The sequence below is a fragment of the Neophocaena asiaeorientalis genome, unplaced genomic scaffold (genome assembly GCF_003031525.2).
Source record: "Neophocaena asiaeorientalis asiaeorientalis breed wild unplaced genomic scaffold, Neophocaena_asiaeorientalis_V1.1 scaffold597, whole genome shotgun sequence".
In the NCBI taxonomy this organism is placed as follows: domain Eukaryota; kingdom Metazoa; phylum Chordata; class Mammalia; order Artiodactyla; family Phocoenidae; genus Neophocaena; species Neophocaena asiaeorientalis.
Genome location: NW_020172664.1, coordinates 1,259,254 through 1,278,897, shown reverse-complemented (window position 1 = coordinate 1,278,897; position 19,644 = coordinate 1,259,254). Strand labels below are relative to the sequence as shown.

Genomic DNA, 19,644 nt, shown 5'->3' with positions numbered 1-19,644 from the left:
GTCTGTTTTACACTAGTAAGAAATCCAGAGTCCAGGGAAGTTAGATAGCAGAGATCAGGAACTAGATACCAAAAACGACCAAAGATCTTGGGTAACTCAAGAAAGGCTTAAGTCAAAGAATTTAAGCAATAAGAGGTTAACATCAAATATAAGCATCAAGAATGGCCTTAATTCTGAATTAAATTTTATAATTTGGTTTGATTATTTTTCCATCCTCATTACTTTGTAAAAACATTATGCATATATTTCCTAGGCCTTAAAATGTCAGCCTGCAGGTAGAAACAAATAGCACAACCAGCTGAAGTTGGGGAGGTAGAAAGTTAAGAATAGTTCAGTTCCTCATATCATTCAGCCATGTGCTTTTAGTTTTTGTTTTTTTCTGGTAGTGAAAGAATTAGCACTGATCCATCTATGTAGTCACTTTTTCTTTTTTTTTTTTGCGGTACACGGGCCTCTCACTGCCGTGGCCTCTGCCACGGACCGGGGATTGAACCTGTTGCGGAGCACGGGCTCCGGACGCGCAGGCTCAGCGGCCATGGCTCACGGGCCTAGCCACTGCGTGGCATGTGGGATCCTCCTGGACCGGGGCATGAACCCGTGTCCCCTGCATTGGCAGGCAGACTCTCAACCACTGCGCCACCAGGGAAGCCCCTGTACCCACTTATTTTTTCAAACAGTGTGTGCCCTTTTCCCTGGTATTCCTTGTGACACACATACTTATGAGTTAAATTGGCTTGAGCTCAAATTTCAGTCTGTACCTGAATTTTTTCCATGTAGAGTCAACTGATTTGTAGGGAAGATTCATTTATTCAGATGTTTAATGGGAACCTACTACCTGTTATTACTGGGAAATCAAAGATGAATCAGGTTTCAAAGATCTCACATACTAGATGGGGAGGAAACAAACATGTAAATGACTGTAGTAGAACATAAATTCTTTATAGAAGTATGTATCACTTGTAGAGAAGGAGCAATTAATCCTACATGGGGTTGAAAAGATTGACTATCAGAAGTGAAATTTGAGTCTTAAAGGATGAGTCAGGTTTCATCAAAAGCAAGGAAGGGCATTCTGAGCAGAGGGAATGGCATAGGCAAAAGTGCTGTGATGAGAGAATGCTTAGGGAATCTTCATACGGTCTTGTATAGCTAGACTACAAGATGCATGATTGAAAGTGTTGAAAGATATGGCTGAGAAAAGTCAGACTTCTGAATGCTTGGACTTTATTTAATAAGCAATAGAGATCCATTGAAGCTTTTTAATCAGGACCATGACATTATGAAGTCTGTATTATAGAAAGTGAACTCTGTGTCATGTGGAAATTGAACTGAAATGAGAGAGGTACTACAAGTAGGAAGACCTGTTAAAAGACTATTGAACTTTTTCCTGTGAAGGATAGAAAGAGCTTGACTTTGGGCAGTGGGAATGAAGAGAAGAAGATGGATTTCAGACATTTTGAAAGGAGGAGGAGGGAATGCATAAAATTAGTGAATGAGTAAATTTGATATGATTTAGGTGGTTAGAGTCAGAGACTCACATAGTAGAAGACACCCAAGAATACATCCCATGGTTGGGGTGGGTGGTATGAAGAGGGAAAAAAAGAAAGAGAAAAGGAGAGGAAGGTGAAGAGGAGAGAGGAAAGAGAAGAGATTTAATCATCTAGGATAGATAGTTAAATTCAACATAGAATTTATAATTGTCAGCAGCCAATGCAGAATGCTATGCTCAGAGTGTTTGTTGCATAAATGAACAAATTAACAAATCAGGAAGTCTCTATAATCTACATTTGCTTTTCTAGAGTTCTCCTAACTTTGTTATCAAAAAGTTAAGGCCAGGAACTTTCCTGGCAGGTCCAGTGGTTAAGACTCCACACTTCCACTGCAGGGGGCATGGGTTCGATCCTTGGTCAGGGGGAACTAAGCTCCTGCATGCTTCGTGGCACAGCCATACATACATACATACATACATACATGCAGCCATACATACATACATACACAAAATGCTGCCTCTTTAAAAAAAAGGTTAAGGCCAATTGATGCTGCTGTAATTTTCTTCAAGACCATTCAACTTCTTGATATAGATATAACTGATCATTTATAAAAATTCTTCACATATTTGATGACTATGTTTATAAATTTATTTTATTTACTTTTGGCTGTGTTGGGTCTTCATTGCTGCGCGTGGGCTTTCTGTAGTTGCGGTGAGCGGGGCCTACTCTTCATTGTGGTGCGTGGGCTTCTCATTGCGGTGGCTTCTCTTGTTGTGGAGCACGGGCTCTAGGCGCGCGGGCATCAGTAGTTGTGGCATGTCAGCTTAGTAGTTGTGGTGCACGGGCTTAGTTGCTCCGTGGCATGTGGGATCTTCCTGGGCCGGGGATCGATCCTGTGTCCTGCATTGGCAGGCACATTCTTAACCACTGCGCCACCAGGGAAGTCCCAGAAGTAGTAAAGTTTAAGGCGAAGAAGAGTATGGTACTTTAAAGTCATGCATTAATTCCTTCATATCTACCAAGTACTTGGCATTTAGGGGATACAGTGGTAAACAAAACAGAAAAAGCCCCTAACCCTCTTTGGGTTTAGGCCCAGTGGGGAGGCATTCGTTATATGACTGCACTAATACATATGATTATAAGTTGTTAAATTCTAGAAAAGTAGATGGTACTGTGACAGAGTATAAGAAGCAGACCTAATTTAGATAAAAAGTTGTACTGATTGAGAATATTAGGTAGGGCTTATGCGTGAATGAAGTAGACATTTTTGGTTAGCTTGACCATAACCAATAATACTACTATAACTGTGTGGTTGGAGAAGTCAGGAAGGCATTCCATTCGGAATTGCAAACGTAGCCCCCGCCCCCCCACAAAGCTACATTGAACCTTTAATCCTGTTACAGATTTTGTATAAGTTTAAGAGAAATCACTTCTTGGAGGAGCATTTGCCAAGCTTGGCATAAAGCTGATGTTCTAAATCTGTGTATGTGCTTTTGTTTTATTAAGCACCTCATATATTGGGTCGCATCAGAAGGCACCTTACAAAGGCAACAGTATAGAGGAAAAAATAAAAGTGTCTTCTTAAGTTCCTATAAAGGTATCTCAGAAATCCTTCACATCCCTAACAAAATAACATTTCCAAAGCATCAGGCAATCAGAAGGATTTGAGATACCCAGAATAGGTCTAGAATGTACTTTTTCATATATTCGACACAAATACCTAATTGAGGTTATTGACTCCTAAGTGTCTAACATCCTAAATTCATAAGCACTAGAAAAGCTCCAGGTTGAAGAGCACTGGTACCTTTTTCAGTGATGATTTATTGAGAAATAGGTGAATCTCTAGGTTTGAAGGCCTTGGTCTTTTTGCAATTGGATAAAGGCTTAGCCCACCTCAAAAAAAAAAAAAAGAAAGAAAGTAAGTCTTCATAGATTTTTTTGTATGTATATGGCTATGACCCCAGGGCCTCTAATTCTAGCCTTGAAAAAGGTCCATACCCCAAAATAAAAGGGTTCAAGCAAAATCATGTCGATGGTATGAGAGGATATTTGTCTTTTTTTTTTTTTTTTAAGGAAGCTGGATGCTCTTTTATTTTTTGCCTACTTGAATTTGTTCTGGTTTTAATGGCATTTACGGTATCAAATTTAGGCTGCTTTGCTCCTTTTCCAAGAAAGGGAGAGGAATAGATACTACCTTATATAAGAGTGGGGTGATGAATGTAGAGGGGCAGTTGGTTCTAGAGGCTTGCATTCCACTGCTACCAACCACATGTAACAGAATTTAACAGTCAAGAATTCTAACAGACCCCTGACTCCCAGGCATGAGTTCTTCACCACCAGAAAAACCACTAGATGGTGCTCTTCGTCATCGCTTCTAATGACACATCTGGTCCACATAGAATACGTTGCCGAGCCAAAATTTGGGTTCTAACTAGCCAATTTAAATCTTCAGATGTAGTAAGAAATGGAATTATGAGAAATCTTTTCAATATGCAGACTGTTTTTATTTACAGTCATTCATTTATTTAGTTATGAAATTATTCCATTTTATATGTCCTTGCCTTGTCATCCACAAGCAGTCTTGAGAGTTTATTTAGCCTAGCCTCCTCACCCTCTTTTTCAATCTTTTGATCTATTTACTTTTCTTATTCCATGGGCATTTTTTCTTCCACTTCCCAATTCTTCCTACCCTGTGTAAATGTTTTCCAAATAATCCACCTTACAGTAAAAATAACTGTCTGCCTAGGACAGGATTGTTCAAGGACTTATTCCCTCTGCATTTAATTTCAGAGGTTTATATTTTCATGCCAGGATAAATACTTATAGCCTGACTTCTTAGCCATCTTTGTTCCCCCCATACAAATCCTGTACATCTGTGCATAGATCCTGAGGGCAGGAAGGGCATATTTTCCTGCTTAAAGTTTTGTTAGATTTACAAATAATTCATGTTTTTGCCTGTAGATACTCTGTTCTCTTAAAACGTCATAGATTGCCAATTTGGAAGGGGTTTCTTTTGTCATTATAATCACAGCTTCTACAGTATGTATTAATTTTAACTTTCAGTTTTATCTAAATTAATTCAATCTTATCTTCTTCTCAGTTAAACTGATACAGCAAAAATTTACCTTCCCAATAAGGTGATGCCTTTCCCTCTACCTCCCTCTCTAATGTTATTTTATTTATTTTTAATTTTTAAATTTTTAAAATTTAAAATCTAATTAATTAATTATTTTTTTGGCTGTGTTGGGTCTGTTGCTGCACGTGGGCTTTCTCTAGTTGCAGTGAGTGGGGGCTACTCTTCGTTGCGGTTCACAGGCTTCTTATTGTGGTGGCTTCTCGTCGCGCAGCACAGGCTCTAGGTGTGCAGGCTTCAGTAGTTGCAGCACATGGGCTCAGTAGGTGTGGCTCGTGGGCTCTTGAGCACAGGCTCAGTAGTTGAGGCACAAAGCCCTAGTTGTTCTGCAGCATGTGGGATCTTCCTGGACCAGGGCTCGAACCCATGTCCCCTGCATTGGCAGGCGGATTCTTGACCACTGTGCCATCAGGGAAGTCCCTCTAATGTTACTTTAGAGTATTTTTAAACTTAGAATCATTATTATTAAGTTCTATATTCTAGCAAGAAATAAGAGGAAATGAATATGTCATGAAGCTATTTTATTTTAAAAAAGAAATGGTCAGGGCTTCCCTGGTGGCTCAGTGGTTAAGAATCCGCCTGCCAATTCAGTGGACATGGGTTCAATCCCTGGTCTGGGAAGATCCCACATGCCGCGGGGCAACTAAACCTGTGCGCCACAACTACTGAGCCTGCACCCTAGAGCCCGTGAGCCACAACCACTGAGCCTGCATGCTACAACTACGGAAGCCTGCACACCTAGGGCCCATGCTCTGCAACAAAGAGAAGCCACTGCAATGAGAAGCCCGTGCACCACAACGAAGAGTAGCCCCTGCTCACCGCAACTAGAGAAAGCCCGTGCACGGCAATGAAGACCCAACGCAGCCAAAAATAAATAAAATAAAATAATTTATTTTAAAAAAAAGAGTATTTTTAAACTTGGAATCATTATTATTAAGTTCCATATTCTAGCAAAAAATAAGAGGAAATGAATATTTCATGAAGCTACTTTATTTTAAAAAAGAAATGGTCAGGGCTTCCCTGGTGGCGCAGTGGTTAAGAATCCGCCTGCCAATGCAGGGGACATGGGTTTGAGCCCTGGTCCAGGAAGATCCCACATGCCGCAGAGCAACTAAGCCCATGTGCCATAACTACTGAGCCTACGCTGTAGAGTCCCCCTGCCACAACTACTGAAGCTTGCTTGCCTAGAGCCCGTGCTCCACAAGAGAAGCCACCACAATGAGAAGCTTGCGCACCACAACAAAGAGTAGCCCCCGCTCACTGCAACTAGAGAAAGTCCACGTGCGGCAACAAAGACACAATCCAGACAAAAATAAATTTATGAAAAAAAAAAACAGTCAAATAGGAGGCACTAAGAGAAAAAAACCCTAAGATTTTGACTTTCTTTAAGAAAAAAAGAAAAAAACTTTAGAAAGCCTGGAAACTATTTTAATTTTTTAAAATTTATTTATTTTTAACACTATTTTTTTAAAAACTTTATTTATTTTTGGCTGTGCTGGGTCTTCATTGTTACATGCAGGCTTTCTTTTTAGCTGCAGCGAGCTGGGTCTACTCTTCGTTCCGGTGTGCAGGCCTCTCATTGAGGTGGCTTCTCTTTTTGTGGAATGTGGGCCCTAGGGGCACAGGCTTCAGTAGTTGCAGCACACGGGCTCAGTAGTTGTGGCTCGCGGGCTCTAGAGCACAGACTCAGTAGTTGTGGACATGGGCCCAGCTGCTCTGCGGCACACGAGATCTTCCCAGACCAGGGCTCGAACCTGTGTCCCCTGCACTGGCAGGCGGACTCTTAACCACTGCGCCACCAGGGAAGCCCTGGAAACTATTTTTAAATATCTTATTGAAAGACCAAGATCAATGTGTGTTTTTAAAAACTATCCTTGGGCTTCCCTGGTGGTGCAGTGGTTGAGAGTCCGCCGGCCAATGCAGGTAAAAAAAAAAAAAAAAAAAAAAAAAAAAACCAAAAAAACTATCCTTAATGGCATGACTGAATGACAAAGATATCATATTAGGAAGTAGGTATTATTAAATAAAAATAATAAAAAGTTGGCCCAAGGGAGGAGAACAAAGAAACCCCAAAATATGACAAATCATATAAAATTGAGAATCTGCTTGAGCCAAGAAGGAATCTGAAGACAAACTTAAAGCTATTCCAAAAATCAGTCATCAATTCTTTAAAAAGTTCAGATTGAAATCTACCTCTAGAATTATTGGGACCATATTAGTATAAATGAATTATTTGTATTATTATTTATTCATTCAACGCATTTACTGAATATCTCTTGTACACCAGCCACAGAGTATGTAAAGGTTAAAAAAAAAAAATCTCTATTTCCTGTGAGCTTTGTGTTTAGTGGAAGAACTCAAATTTAGTTTCGGCTGAAGGAAACATTTGGAGTATTCTTACCCATACTCAGTTATTTTGAAATAAATACACTAAATATGCACAGAATGTTCTAGATTTACACTGTCTAGTAGTCATATGCGACTATTCAATTAAAATTAAATAAAACTAAGAATTCAGTTCAGCTCAGATATAGAACATTTCTATTACTGGAGAAAGTTCTGTTGGACAACATCATTCTAGATCTAATCAATAAGCTAGAGAACGTATCAATTACCAGGATTGGATGGCATCCCCTTAGAATTTATTTGTTCATTTGTTCAATTTTCCTTCATTCATTTAAGAAACTTTTATTGCCTACTCATTATGTATCAGGCATTATACTAGGTGATCGGGATATAACAATGGAAGTATATTTCCTACCCTCAGGGAGTTAGTTCATGGTCTGGTGGGAAAACCCAGACAGATAAACAATTATAAGATAGCAAAATGGGTAGTATAGTTAGGCTGTGTACAGAAGTTGCAGGGAGATCACAGAGGAGGGACCTAACCCAGGCTGCAGGGTAATGGAAGTCTTCCACAAAAGATGTAGATTGAATGGAAGGATAAGTAAGAGTTACCCAGTGGAAAAGAAGAGGAAGGATGCTCCAGGCAGAAGGATCAAAGGTACTCGGTAAGAGACTGTGGCATATACAAGGAAGTGCAGGTGGTTTGGAATGGAAGGAGTTTAAGGTGCCCCTAGGAAGGTGGTAAGAGATGAGGCTAGAGAGATAGACAAAGGCCAGGTTATAAAGGATCTTATACTTGTCCTGCTTTATTGTGAAGGTGATGGGGAACCATTGAAAGGTGTTAAACTGTGAAGTGGCATAAATCACATTTACATCTTACTCGGAGAAGTAGATGGAAAGGTGGCACACAAGAAGCAGAGAGACCAGATAGAAATGTATTTTAGTAATGTAAGCAAGAAATGATGATAGCTTGAACTGAGGTAGAGACCGATTCAGACTGAAGATATTGTAGAGGATAAAACCAACAGGATTGACTACATTTGAGTTTTAAAGAAGTAAAGGAAAAAATATGAAGCCTCCTATCCCTAAAAAATATTTGAGAAAAAACCTGAGAGCTATAAACTAGTGAATTTCACTTCCATATTGGTTAGGTTCTTAGAAGAGATGGCATAAAAGATGAGAGGTTGAATACTTAATCAGATTCTGGATCAATGAATTGAATGTCAGGAAATCTAAATAAGCTATGTGATCTGGGCAAATCACTTCAATTTTAATTTTTCTGCCCTATAAAATGAAGAACTTGGTGAGTTTTAAACAGAGCCTTCAGAGCACTGTTGGAGATATTTCAAAGGGGGGTGTCTCTTCTAGCTGCAAGATTTTGTGATCCATCATCTGCATGCCTGTTTACTAAGATAAATTATTATGATGATTAAAGAAGATGGCATGTGAGAAAGTGCTTTGTAAGCTATAAAGTGCTATATAAATTTATGGTACTATTATAATTTTGACTCTAAGCTCTTTGGATTAATGCCAAGCAATGGGGCTTATTAAACTATAGTATCTTAAATAGGAACTGAGAGAGAAGAAAAATGACAGATTATTTTCAGTGTAGAAAAATTCTGGAAGATTAAGTGCATAATAATCGAAGTATAATTGAAATTGAGCTGATTTTTATGCCTGATATATAAAGTAAGTCTCTCTGTATTATAGGAAGTCTTTATGTGTGTATGTATATGTGGTGATGGTAGAAGCTGAGCTAACATATACAGCCTTGATTAGAGACCATTAAGGAATTCATAGTTAATTGTTACTTGGAAACAGTAGCCTGAGACTTGCCACGAAAGCCAATGATATGCTGGATGGTCTTAAGAAAAGTACTTTTTAGATTAAAAAAAAAAATCTTTACTTTTAATAAGCTATTAGAATTTTGCTTGTTATTTTTCAATTAAGATCTCATGTTACTAAAAAGAGGCAATTCAATTATCTGGGCAATGGTAGGGGGTGATGGAGTTGCCACAGTATGAAAGTATTCTACTTTTCATTGTATGAAAAGACAGTGATGTGAGTAAATTATAGTAAACAATGAAAAATATGGTTAGATTTGCTGAATGAATCTTAGTTTTCTGGAAATAGGGGGCCTGAGAAAGGTGAATGTAGTCACCTATCTAATGGCCATAGCTACTTAGTACCCAGCAGAGAACCAAGAAGTAAGGAGGAAAATGGTGTAACTGAGTAACTGAAAGGTACATTTACTCAAAGGCATATATAAACTCATTCACCTACTTGTGGGAGAGGCCCATGCTCAGGCTGTATTTGCTCTTACTTTAGATACTATTCTAGTAATTGATTAGCTTACCTACCTGCTCAAGAAGATTAAAGATAACATAATAAGAGATGAATGAGAGAGGAGGGAGTAAGGATTTATGTTAAAACTGTAAGAGAGAAGGCAGAAAAATTATTAAAGATAGACACAAGAACTCAAACAACACAGCATTCTGAGCTATTTAATGTAATAGAAAACAGCTGTTAATACCGTAGCAGCCCTGGGAATTTATTGTATAGAATAAAAGTTCTTAATGGTTATCAATGAAGAGAATTAAGAAACGTTTATATAGTGTTTAGTATTCTAAAAAAAAAAGATAGGGAGGGCTTCCCTGGTGGCACAGTGGTTGAGAGTCCGCCTGCCGATGCAGGGGACACGGGTTCGTGCCTCGGTCTGGGAAGATCCCACATGCCGCAGAGCAGCTAGGCCCGTGAGCCATGGCTGCTGAGCCTGCGCGTCCGGAGCCTGTGCTCCTCAACGGGAGAGGCCACAACAGTGAGATGCCCACGTACTGCAAAAAAAAAAAGATAGGGAAAGTATTATGATGCAGTTTAAAATTTTATCAAAAAATGCTTACGATGAAAAAAAGTTTTGATGCTTAAAGCAAAAATTATAATTAACTTAAAAACAACATCAACAACAAAAAATTAATTTGAATTCTTCATTTTCCAAAAATGCCAAATAAATTAAGCTGTGCTAGACTTTCATATATTTATTGTTTTTAGATGTTGATTTTGAGCCTTTCTAAACTATATTTCACGCAGAATATACTAAAGTTAAGAATTACATTTGTTATTCCAAGATCTATATAGGCTAACAATGTAAGTGGTTTCTAAAATACTGGCTCAGATAAATTCACAAATGGAAAATCCATAATACTCTCTAAGAAAACTCATATATTAATGGGGAGGGAGAGTGGTGGCAGGCGTTCATATTCTTACGAGAGAAGCATGTGTGTAAAATGATAGGGTTTTTTTTATGAGCCACAAGGCTTTTGTTTTCAAAATAACTAGTATTGAGATTGTCTTCAACTAACTAAACAAAGCTATGTTACTAGTATTAACTTTTTTTAAGTACAAAAAAGTTGTTGAAAGGGATTCCCTGGTGGTCCATTGGTTAGGATAGGCGCTTTCACTGTGGTGGCCCTGCTTTAAATCCCTGGTTGGGGAACTAAGATCCTGCAAGCCATGCGGTGTGGCCAAAAAAAAAAGTTGTTGAAAAATATCTTTCAAAATATTTTTCGTCTAAAGATATTAAGAAATCAGTCTTAAGAAATCTATTTTGTCTTAAGATGTCTCTTAGTTTTTAAAGAGGTGGGATTCCATTATGGAAAAAAATTATTTTAAAAAAATGAACAGGCATTCCTACATCATCCTCATTTTGCTACTTTGAACATTTTACTTGTAAAATGTAAAACTGCATGTAAAACTGACTTCTTACATGGCTGCCTATTATCGCTGTTAGCTAGAGTAGGATTTGTGTAGAGCATATTCTGTAACAAAGCAGATGTTTTGAAATATGTTGACAACCGTGCAATTGGTATAGTTTCAAAATGCTTCTATAATCATTCACTTAAGGCTAAAAAAAGTCAGAAAACTTTTCTTGATTGAAGTATATTACTACCCTTGAACTTTTACAAAAGTTAAATGGATAACCATTTAAAATTTATTGTAATTAAGGATTAGAGTAATTAAATGGCAGATTGGAAGTTTAAAATTATTAAAATATTTGTGGTAATGGGTGTGGAGAACATTCTCAGTGGTGAAAATTGAAGGTTATAAATAGTCTTCATTTGAAATGATTACCTGTAAATATTATAATACATTTGTAATGAGTAGAAATTAATTTAGTGGTTAAACCCTTGTATATTTTGCAATCTTGTTTTTATTCTTTTTTTTTTTAAATAGTGTTTGCCAGCTCTGAGCCCGTTCCAGGATTCCAAGGGGATACTCTGCAGCTAGCATTCATTGACCTCAGACAAGTAAGATGTAATAATGTGCTTCTCATTTATTGGTTTCTACTTCTCACCTTTTTTTTTTAATGCTACAGGAATGCTTGTTTGCCTTGAAAAAACTTTTCTTTAGAAAATCGGGCCTCTCACTGTTGTGGCCTCTCCCGTTGCGGAGCACAGGCTCTGGACGCGCAGGCTCAGCGGCCATGGCTCATGGGCCTAGCCGCTCCACGGCACATGGGATCTTCCTGGACTGGGGCACGAAGCCATGTCCCCTGCATCGGCAGGCGGACTCTCAACCACTGCGCCACCAGAGAAGCCCTAGAAAAGTGCTTCTTTGATAACTGTATTTGGTCCTTCTTTTGAACCTATACCCATTCAGTGTCTCAACTTCATGGGGCATTCTTATTGGTGAATATTTAACTTAGTTATTACTTGCAAAGCACATGAATAAATAAAAACGTTATACTTTGGTTTAATAACACTTGAAGCTTAAGTTATTTCTTAATGATTTCATGGTCGTATGTGAAAATTGGTAGTGTAACATTAGTTTTAGGACCCAAGTTAAATGTAAATTATTACAACCTAGAAAGGAACCCCTTGCTTGAAATGTTGTCAGTGTAAAGAATGTTATTTTTATAGTTTTTCTGTATGCTTCCAGAAAGAAGGATAAAACTAATTTTTAAAGGTCATTAATTACACATTTATGTAATTCTTTTCTAGTCACATAACTCTAAGTATAATAACAAATATGATTTTTAAATTTCTTCTATTCAGTTTACTCTTTAACTTCTCTATTGTCATTTTCTTTATTTTCTTCATATTACCTTTTTCCATCTCCCTCATAATTTTGCTTCTTATTTGTTTCTTCCTCTTTCCTCCTCCTCCTTTTTCTTTTTTTTCTTAATCATAGGATTAAGGAGCTTAATAAAGCTGAGAGGCACAAGAGTGTGGAGGAGGGGTAGATCCAAGTTAGAGGGCTTAGGAGTGCTAGGATCGACAACAGGCGTGACTGCTGCCCTTGGCAAGAAGAACCAAATGGAGATGGAATTAAAAGAAAGTCACTCCCATTATATACAAATAATCAGTCTATTAATGGTCCCATCCCCTTTGAGGGATGGAGATAACTGGAGATGGGGCTCCACCATTGGTATGAATAGAACTCTTCCACAGTGATGTTTGGAACAGGACCATTGTGAGCACTTAAAGAGCTCTTATTTTAATAAATGTTTGAACACAGAGCTGCTTTTTCTAATTCCAAGCCAGTGTTCAATAAATATTTATGAAATGCTAAGTATTGATTATTTGGAGAGAGGATATATGGTTGAAATAGACACAAAAATAATATAAGAGACAGTTTCATCCTTATGGAGCTTAACAATCCTTTAGAGAAGCACAATACCCACAAACTGGCTAGGAATACTTATAAGACAGTGAGTTGTATGGAAATAGCTGGTATTTCAAGTCAAGTTTAGAAGAAAATTGAAAAAGCCGTTCTGTCTCCCAATTATAATCTGTAAAGCACTGAACAACGTATTTATGAAATATTTTCATAACATAAATATGAAATAACCTAAATATTTTTATAACCTAAATATATATGAAAATATATTCATATTTATTCTGTTTACAATTGGTGCTCATGTATTATGCCAAACAAGAAACACTATTATGAGTGACCTAGATCTACAGATGGTTAGCTTTACTAAGTTAAGGGGAAGATAGTAGAAAATGAAGAAAGTGGATTCTGAACTTCCATTTCAGTTTATTAGAAGATATTCTTACTATTGAAGGTAGATCCATTTTCTTTACAAGGAGTTATCTCTGTTGCTGTCCTGTTGCCCCTAATAAGATGATATAGAAAACTGAGTCCTTTACCAAGGTGGAAACAGGTTTGGTGGTATATTCATTTCCAAATTAGGTTATGACCACTTACATGAATATGATCTCCAGTCCAAAGAATATGTGATTCAAGGATAGCTCCCATTATATACAAATAATCTGTTCACAGAAAATTTGAAATTTATTGTTTGCTGTTTTCTCAGTTTTGTATGAATTTTTATGCTGTTAACTAGCTTGTAATCTCATTGTAGGATTGTAGATGGGATCACATAATTTAAAAAAATTTTTTATTAGAGTATAGTTGATTTACAATGTTGTATTAGTTTCAGGTGTACAGCAAAGTGATTCAGTTATACATACAAATATATTTATTCTTTTTCAGATTCTTTTCTCATATAGATTATCACAGAATATTGAGTAGAGTTCCCTGTGCTATACAGTAGCTCCTTGTTGGTTATCTGTCTTGTATATAGTAGTGTGTGTATGTTTATCTCAAGCTCCTGATTTATCCCTTCCCCCAACGTTTCCCTTTTGGTAACCATAAGTTTGTTTTTGATATCTGTAAGTCTGTTTCTGTTTTGTAAATAAGTTCATTTTTATCATTTTTTGAAAATTAGATTCCACATATGAGTGATATCATATGATATTTGTCTTTCTCTGACTTACTTCACTTCATATGATATTCTCTAGATCCATCCATGTTGCTGTAGGATCACATAACTTATAAAGCTGTTGGCAAAGATTCTGTTCCTTGACTTGTCCAAGTAGGTAGGTAGTTCAAAGCAGAAAACTCTGATCCTAGGTACTTTCTTCCTTCAAACACAATCATCATTTCACAGCAAAGAAATCCTCTTTACAAGCATATAGCTCACTAGGAAATTGTTATGAAGGCAGACTTATAAATATTAATAAACATCTCAAACCTTTTTGGTTGATTTACTTATCAAGTAGTGCACTTAGAGGCATTAAGTCCTGATTGACATTTCCTCATCAAGGTAATTTCTTTTCTTTTTTAAAATGTTTATTTATTTATTTATTTATGGCTGTATTGGGTCTTCATTGCTGCGCGCGGGCTTTCTCTAGTTGCGGTGAGCGGGGGCTACTCTTTGTTGCAGCGCATGGGCTTATTATTGCAGTGGCTTCTCTTGTTGTGAAGCATGGACTCTAGGCACATGGGCTTCAGTAGTTGTGGCATGCAGGCTCAGTAGTTGTGGCTCGCGGGCTCTGGAGCAGAGGCTCAGTAGTTGTGGTGCACGGGCTTAGTGGCTCCGTGGCATGTGGGATCTTCCCGGACCAGGGCTCGAACCCATGTCCTCTGCATTGGCAGACGGATACTTAACAACTGCAAGGTAATTTCTTTAAGAGACTTAAGTGAATAAAAAAGTCTATTATGAAACATTTAGAATTCTGAAATCTATTATGACAAGTATATAGAACTGTTAAAAGATTTATATAGAAATAACTAGTTAATATAAAACACAGTTTTAAAGTATGGTAGTTAGTATGCAGTGGAAGTGAGTAGTGGATAGAAAATTTTGTTGAGCTAATTTTTGACATATTAATTTTTCTAGTCTTAAAAGAGGCTTAAATTATTTTCTCTGATTATTAATGTTAAAATTTAATTATGCTATCTTCTTGTACTTTTGTATTCTAAAACAAGAAGAGGGACTTCCCTGGTGGCGCAGTGGTTAAGAACCTGCCTGCCAGTGCAGGGGACACGGGTTCGAGCCCTGGTTCAGGAAGATCCCACATGCCACAGAGCAACTAAGCCCATGTGCCACAACTACCGAGCCTGGGCTCTAGAGCCCAGGAGCCACAACTACTGAAGCCCACGTGCAGCAGTGAAGACCCAACACAGCCAAAAATAATAAATAAATAAATAAACAAGAAGATGCAACTAATTCTTTTTTTTAAAAATTAATTTATTTATTTTGGGCTGCGTTGGGTCTTTGTTGCTGTGCGTGGGCTTTCTGTAGTTGCAGTGAGCAGGGGCTACTCTTTGTTGCAGTGCATGGGCTTCTCATTGCAGTGGCTTCTCTTGCTGTGGAGCATGGTCTCTAGGTGCACAGGTTTCAGTAGTTGTGGCACGTGGGCTCAGTAGTTGTGGCTCGTGGACTCTAGCACACAGGCTCAGTAGTTGTGGCATATGGGCTTAGTTGCTCTGCGGCATGTGGGATCTTCCCGGACCAGGGCTCAAACCTGTGTCCCCTGCATTGGCAGGTGGATTCTTAGCCACTGCGCCACCAGGGAAGTCCCGATGCAACTAATTCTTGTCTTCAGCTACTGGACCGCTGTGATATAACTTGAATTTTATGATTTGAGAGGCCTGGATTTAATAATTTGATAATGATAGTTATTTTTCACCTATATTTGTTTTTCAAATTAACTTACAAACAGTTTAGTGGTGAAATGCCAAGTATGGGAATTGGCCAAAAATAAAATTCATTTTGAAAACTTTAATCTCATATGAGGTGATGTAATGTTTTTTATCAGTATCAGTGATTATTTAAATAAGGATACCTTAAGTTTCAGTAGTGTTTTTATGTTCCTGACTTCATAAAGATATTTCATAGCAGCATATTATTTTAACACTTTTATGTGAAGTAGTATATCACCAAACATAAAGAGGGTGCTAACACTTTTATTTACATTTCAGTTGAATTTCTGCACTTTTCCTTTTTTTTTTTTCCTGGTCTGTGATCCATTTCTGTCTTAATAGGGCAGCTGACAGTTCTTTTCAAGTATACTTAGAAAGGCAAAAAAGCCCTTTTCATAGTACTTATAAGGGGTCATGCTTCTGTTTTTTAGTTTGAATTTGATACTGCTTCATGAATTGCTGGGTATGAAAGATTAGGAAGTAGGTCTAGTGGTCAAATTTTACCTGCCCACCCGGACTTTGCCCTGAGGTCAAACTGCTGATATTTGCTGTTCTGAATAGAGGAGTTGATGACAAGTATGAGCTGATACAAGAGGAAAGTTAGAACCATATCAAAGCTAAAGGCAAGAGAATTGGGACTCAATGAGAGACTGTAGCTAAAAGATGGATCATCAGAATTGCCCTCTTCTAAAGAAAAGGAAATAGCTGACCTGTGAGTGAAAAGACTTTATCATCCTGCCAATCACATGCTTGCTAATGGAAGCCAGTTATCTCAACAGCATTTTAAGACCTACTGCCCCAATAGACAATGTGGAGGGTTAGCAGTACTGGTACTGCACTATGTGAGTATACTACTTCACTCGATTTTAAACGTGCCGTTTGAACGTGATTTGTCTGTGTATACACGTTTTATAAGTAAAGCCTACCATCCTTCTACCCCCAGTTCTGAAATGAAGTCGCTAATTGGTGAAGGACTTTGGTATACTTACTTGCATCTGTTTTCTTTTACAAAGACCATCTCTTTTGTTAAATGTAATCTTTCAAATGGATTTCAAAAGAATTTCAAAATATGTAAAATTCTTTTGACAATGTATGAAAACCTTAAAATTTTTAAACTGTTTTTATTATAAGACTCTTTGTATAATGTATAGTATTCAGTGATACTTTTAAAAATAACTCGTTCTTAATACATAGCAAGATTTCAGTAAATATCACTAGAAAGTGAGGTGTCCCATATAGCTGAATTTCCCAGGAAACTAAAGATTAGGGTTTTTTGTCTTTGTTTTTTAAATTTTATTTATTTTTGGCTGCGTTGGGTCTTCACTGCTGTGTGCTGGCCTTCTCTAGCTGCAGTGAACAGAGGCTACTCTTTGTTGCAGTGCTCAGGCTTCTCACCGTGGTAGCTTCTTCCGCTGCGGAGCAGGGGCTCCAGGGCACGCAGGCTTCAGTAGTTGTGGCTCTCGGGCTCTAGAGCACAGGCTCAGTGGTTGTGGTACACAGGCTCAGCTGCTCCACAGCATGTGGGATCTTCCCGGACCAGGGATGAAACGCGTGTCCTCCCCATTGGCAGGCGGATTCTTAACCACTGCACCACCAGGAAAGCCCACTGAAGATTAGTTTTTAATCACCAAAACTCTAAAAATGTAGCCAATTTAGCGGGAAACTTTAAAAATGTATCTCTCACTTTCATAGCTTCTTATTGAACATAATTCTCACAGTAGACTGAGCATCCATGGCTCACTAATAATCCTAATACTAAATCCTCTTTGCCTGGTCCTATTTCACTTTGTGATAAGTTAGACTGGCAAGATATTATTGCAGCATTTGACAATATCTTGATAATCCTTCAGACAATATGGAGAGGTTGAGGTAGATTGGATGATAATGCAATTAAGTAGGTTTGAAGCTAATAAAACAGTTTCTTCCCTAAAGAATGTTGGCTGATGTATCTTTTCACCGTATATTTTCCTGAAGTGTCTTTCCAGGAACACTGATTTCTCAAGATGAGAAAAGATTTCTTTAAAAAAGATTCCAAGTCAGCTAAGTTTGGGAAACACTTTGTACTCTAATCCCCTCTTAGAGACTTACCATGTGCATTAGAATTGTAAGGACTGAGAAATGGTGCGGTAAACCTAAACTCATCACAGAACACATCCCTTACTAATTTTGGCTTGTATTACATGAAATATACTTTGGGAAATGCTGCTTTAAGTCAAGATTCTGGCAGCACCCTCTAGATGTCTGTCTTTGACAGTTTGGGATCAACATATTTTTTAAATGATGACTTGGATAAATACATAGAAGAAATATGAATTATTTGTATAGATTACACAAAGCTAGAAGAGTTACCTAAGATGATAGAAGACGAAATCAAAGTGCTCTCAGTAGTTTTGAGTGATAAGCCAAAGCCAAAAAAGTTAAATTTAGCAAGAAAAATATTAAGTGCTGTATTTAATTTTTTTAATTAAATTTTTAAAAATACAGGATGTAGGAAATCTGACTTATATTATGAAAAAGACCTGGTCATTTTGGTTAACTCCAAATGAACCAACAGCGTGCTGGGAATTCTTAGGCTACGCTAATCAAAGTGTGGTATTTGGGTTATTAGACCACTGTGCTTTGGGGCTGTTAAGACTGTGCATGATGGTATGGACGCTCACAAATTGGAGAGCACATAAGAGAGAACTACAAAGGTAGTGAGTGACCGGATACCTTGTCATATGAAGAGCCTTTTAAAAATCTGGCAATAGGGAACCTCCGTGGCGGACCAGTGGTTAAGAGTCCTCACTTCCACTGCAGGGGTTGCAGGTTCGATCCCTGGTTGGGGAACTAAGATCCCATATGCTGCACGGCTAAAAAAAAAAAAAAAAAAAATCTGGGAATATATAGTCTAAAGCCTTAGAGAGGTATGCCTTTGTAGTGCAAATCACATATGTGGTTCTTATTAGCTTACATATGAGCCATTTTCTTTTTCTATACCATTTTCTTCTGCCTGTTATAACCCTGTGCCATAAAAATTACAATTTTTCTTTCTCTATCTATGATTAGATTCCATTTTCAAATATTTTATTTCAGGCAAAATAGGGAAAAGAGGAGTGATCATTCCTCTGAACTACATTTAGAGAATTTGAGAGAGAATTCGAATTGTGCAAAATATATATGGATCTCATAGCACTTTTCAAATAAATGTTTTATTGAAATATAACATACATTCAGGCAAATCATACTATTGCTGATTTTTGACAAAGTAAATACATCTCTGTAACACACAGATCAAGAAAAAGAACTTGACCAGTAAGTACCTCAAAAGAGACCCCTACCCCTTACTGCACTTCTCCCTCTCAAAGGATAGCAACTATTGTTACTTCTAACACCACAGATAAATTTTGTCTGATTTTGAACTTTGTATACATGGACTCATGCAGTATTAACTTTCTTTTTTTAATTTAATTTTATTTATTTTTTATATAGCATGTTATTATTAGTTATCTATTTTATACATATTACTGTATATATGTCAATCCCAATCTCCCAGTTCAACCTACCACCACCACCCCTGACCCCAATATTAACTTTTTGGTTCTGCCTTCTTTTGCTCAATATTATGTTTGTGAAATGTATCTATGTTGTTACATGTAGCTATGGTTCATTCATTCCCTTTGCTGTGTAGTCTACCATTATATAAATATACCATAATTTATACATTCTACTATTGATGGACATATGTGATTCCAGTTGTATTGTTACAGATTGAACTAACATGACATTCTTTTGCATGTCTTTTGGTGAACAGACCCATTTTTGTTGAGGTATTTACCTAGGAGTGGAATTGCTGAGTCAGGGGGGTAGGTATATGATCAGTTTGAATAGACACTGTGAAGCACTTTTCCAAAGCAAGAATATTAGTTCGTACTTCAGCCAGCAGTGTAGAAGAGTTCTTGTTGCTCTGCATCCTTGGTATCACTTGATATTAGTTGCCTCTTCCTTTTCAGCCATTCCAGGGAGTATACAATAGTTTTACATTGTGGTTTTAATCTGCGTTTCCTTGATGACTTATAAAATTGAACTCCTTTTCATTTATTTATCGTCTATTTGAATATCCTCCTTTGTGAGTAAACTTTTCAGGTTTTTTGTCATTTTCTTCTATTGGATTGTCTACTTAATGATTTCCAGAAGTTCTTTGTA

At 37.4% G+C, this 19,644-nt stretch overlaps 1 protein-coding gene across 10 annotated transcripts in view; it reads left to right on the top strand.

The window, feature by feature from the left end:
• EXOC6 (exocyst complex component 6) overlaps nucleotides 1–19,644 on the top strand; it is a 192,321-nt gene that overhangs the window by 145,493 nt on the left and 27,184 nt on the right. For all 10 annotated transcript variants that reach the window (XR_003002485.1, XM_024739500.1, XM_024739505.1 and 7 more), the window contains one exon: nucleotides 11,197–11,270. Coding sequence is in view for 9 of the 10 variants with exons in the window: in XM_024739500.1 (XP_024595268.1) it covers nucleotides 11,197–11,270 (74 nt within the window). In the remaining variant the exon portion in view is untranslated. The remainder of the gene's footprint in view (nucleotides 1–11,196; nucleotides 11,271–19,644) is intronic.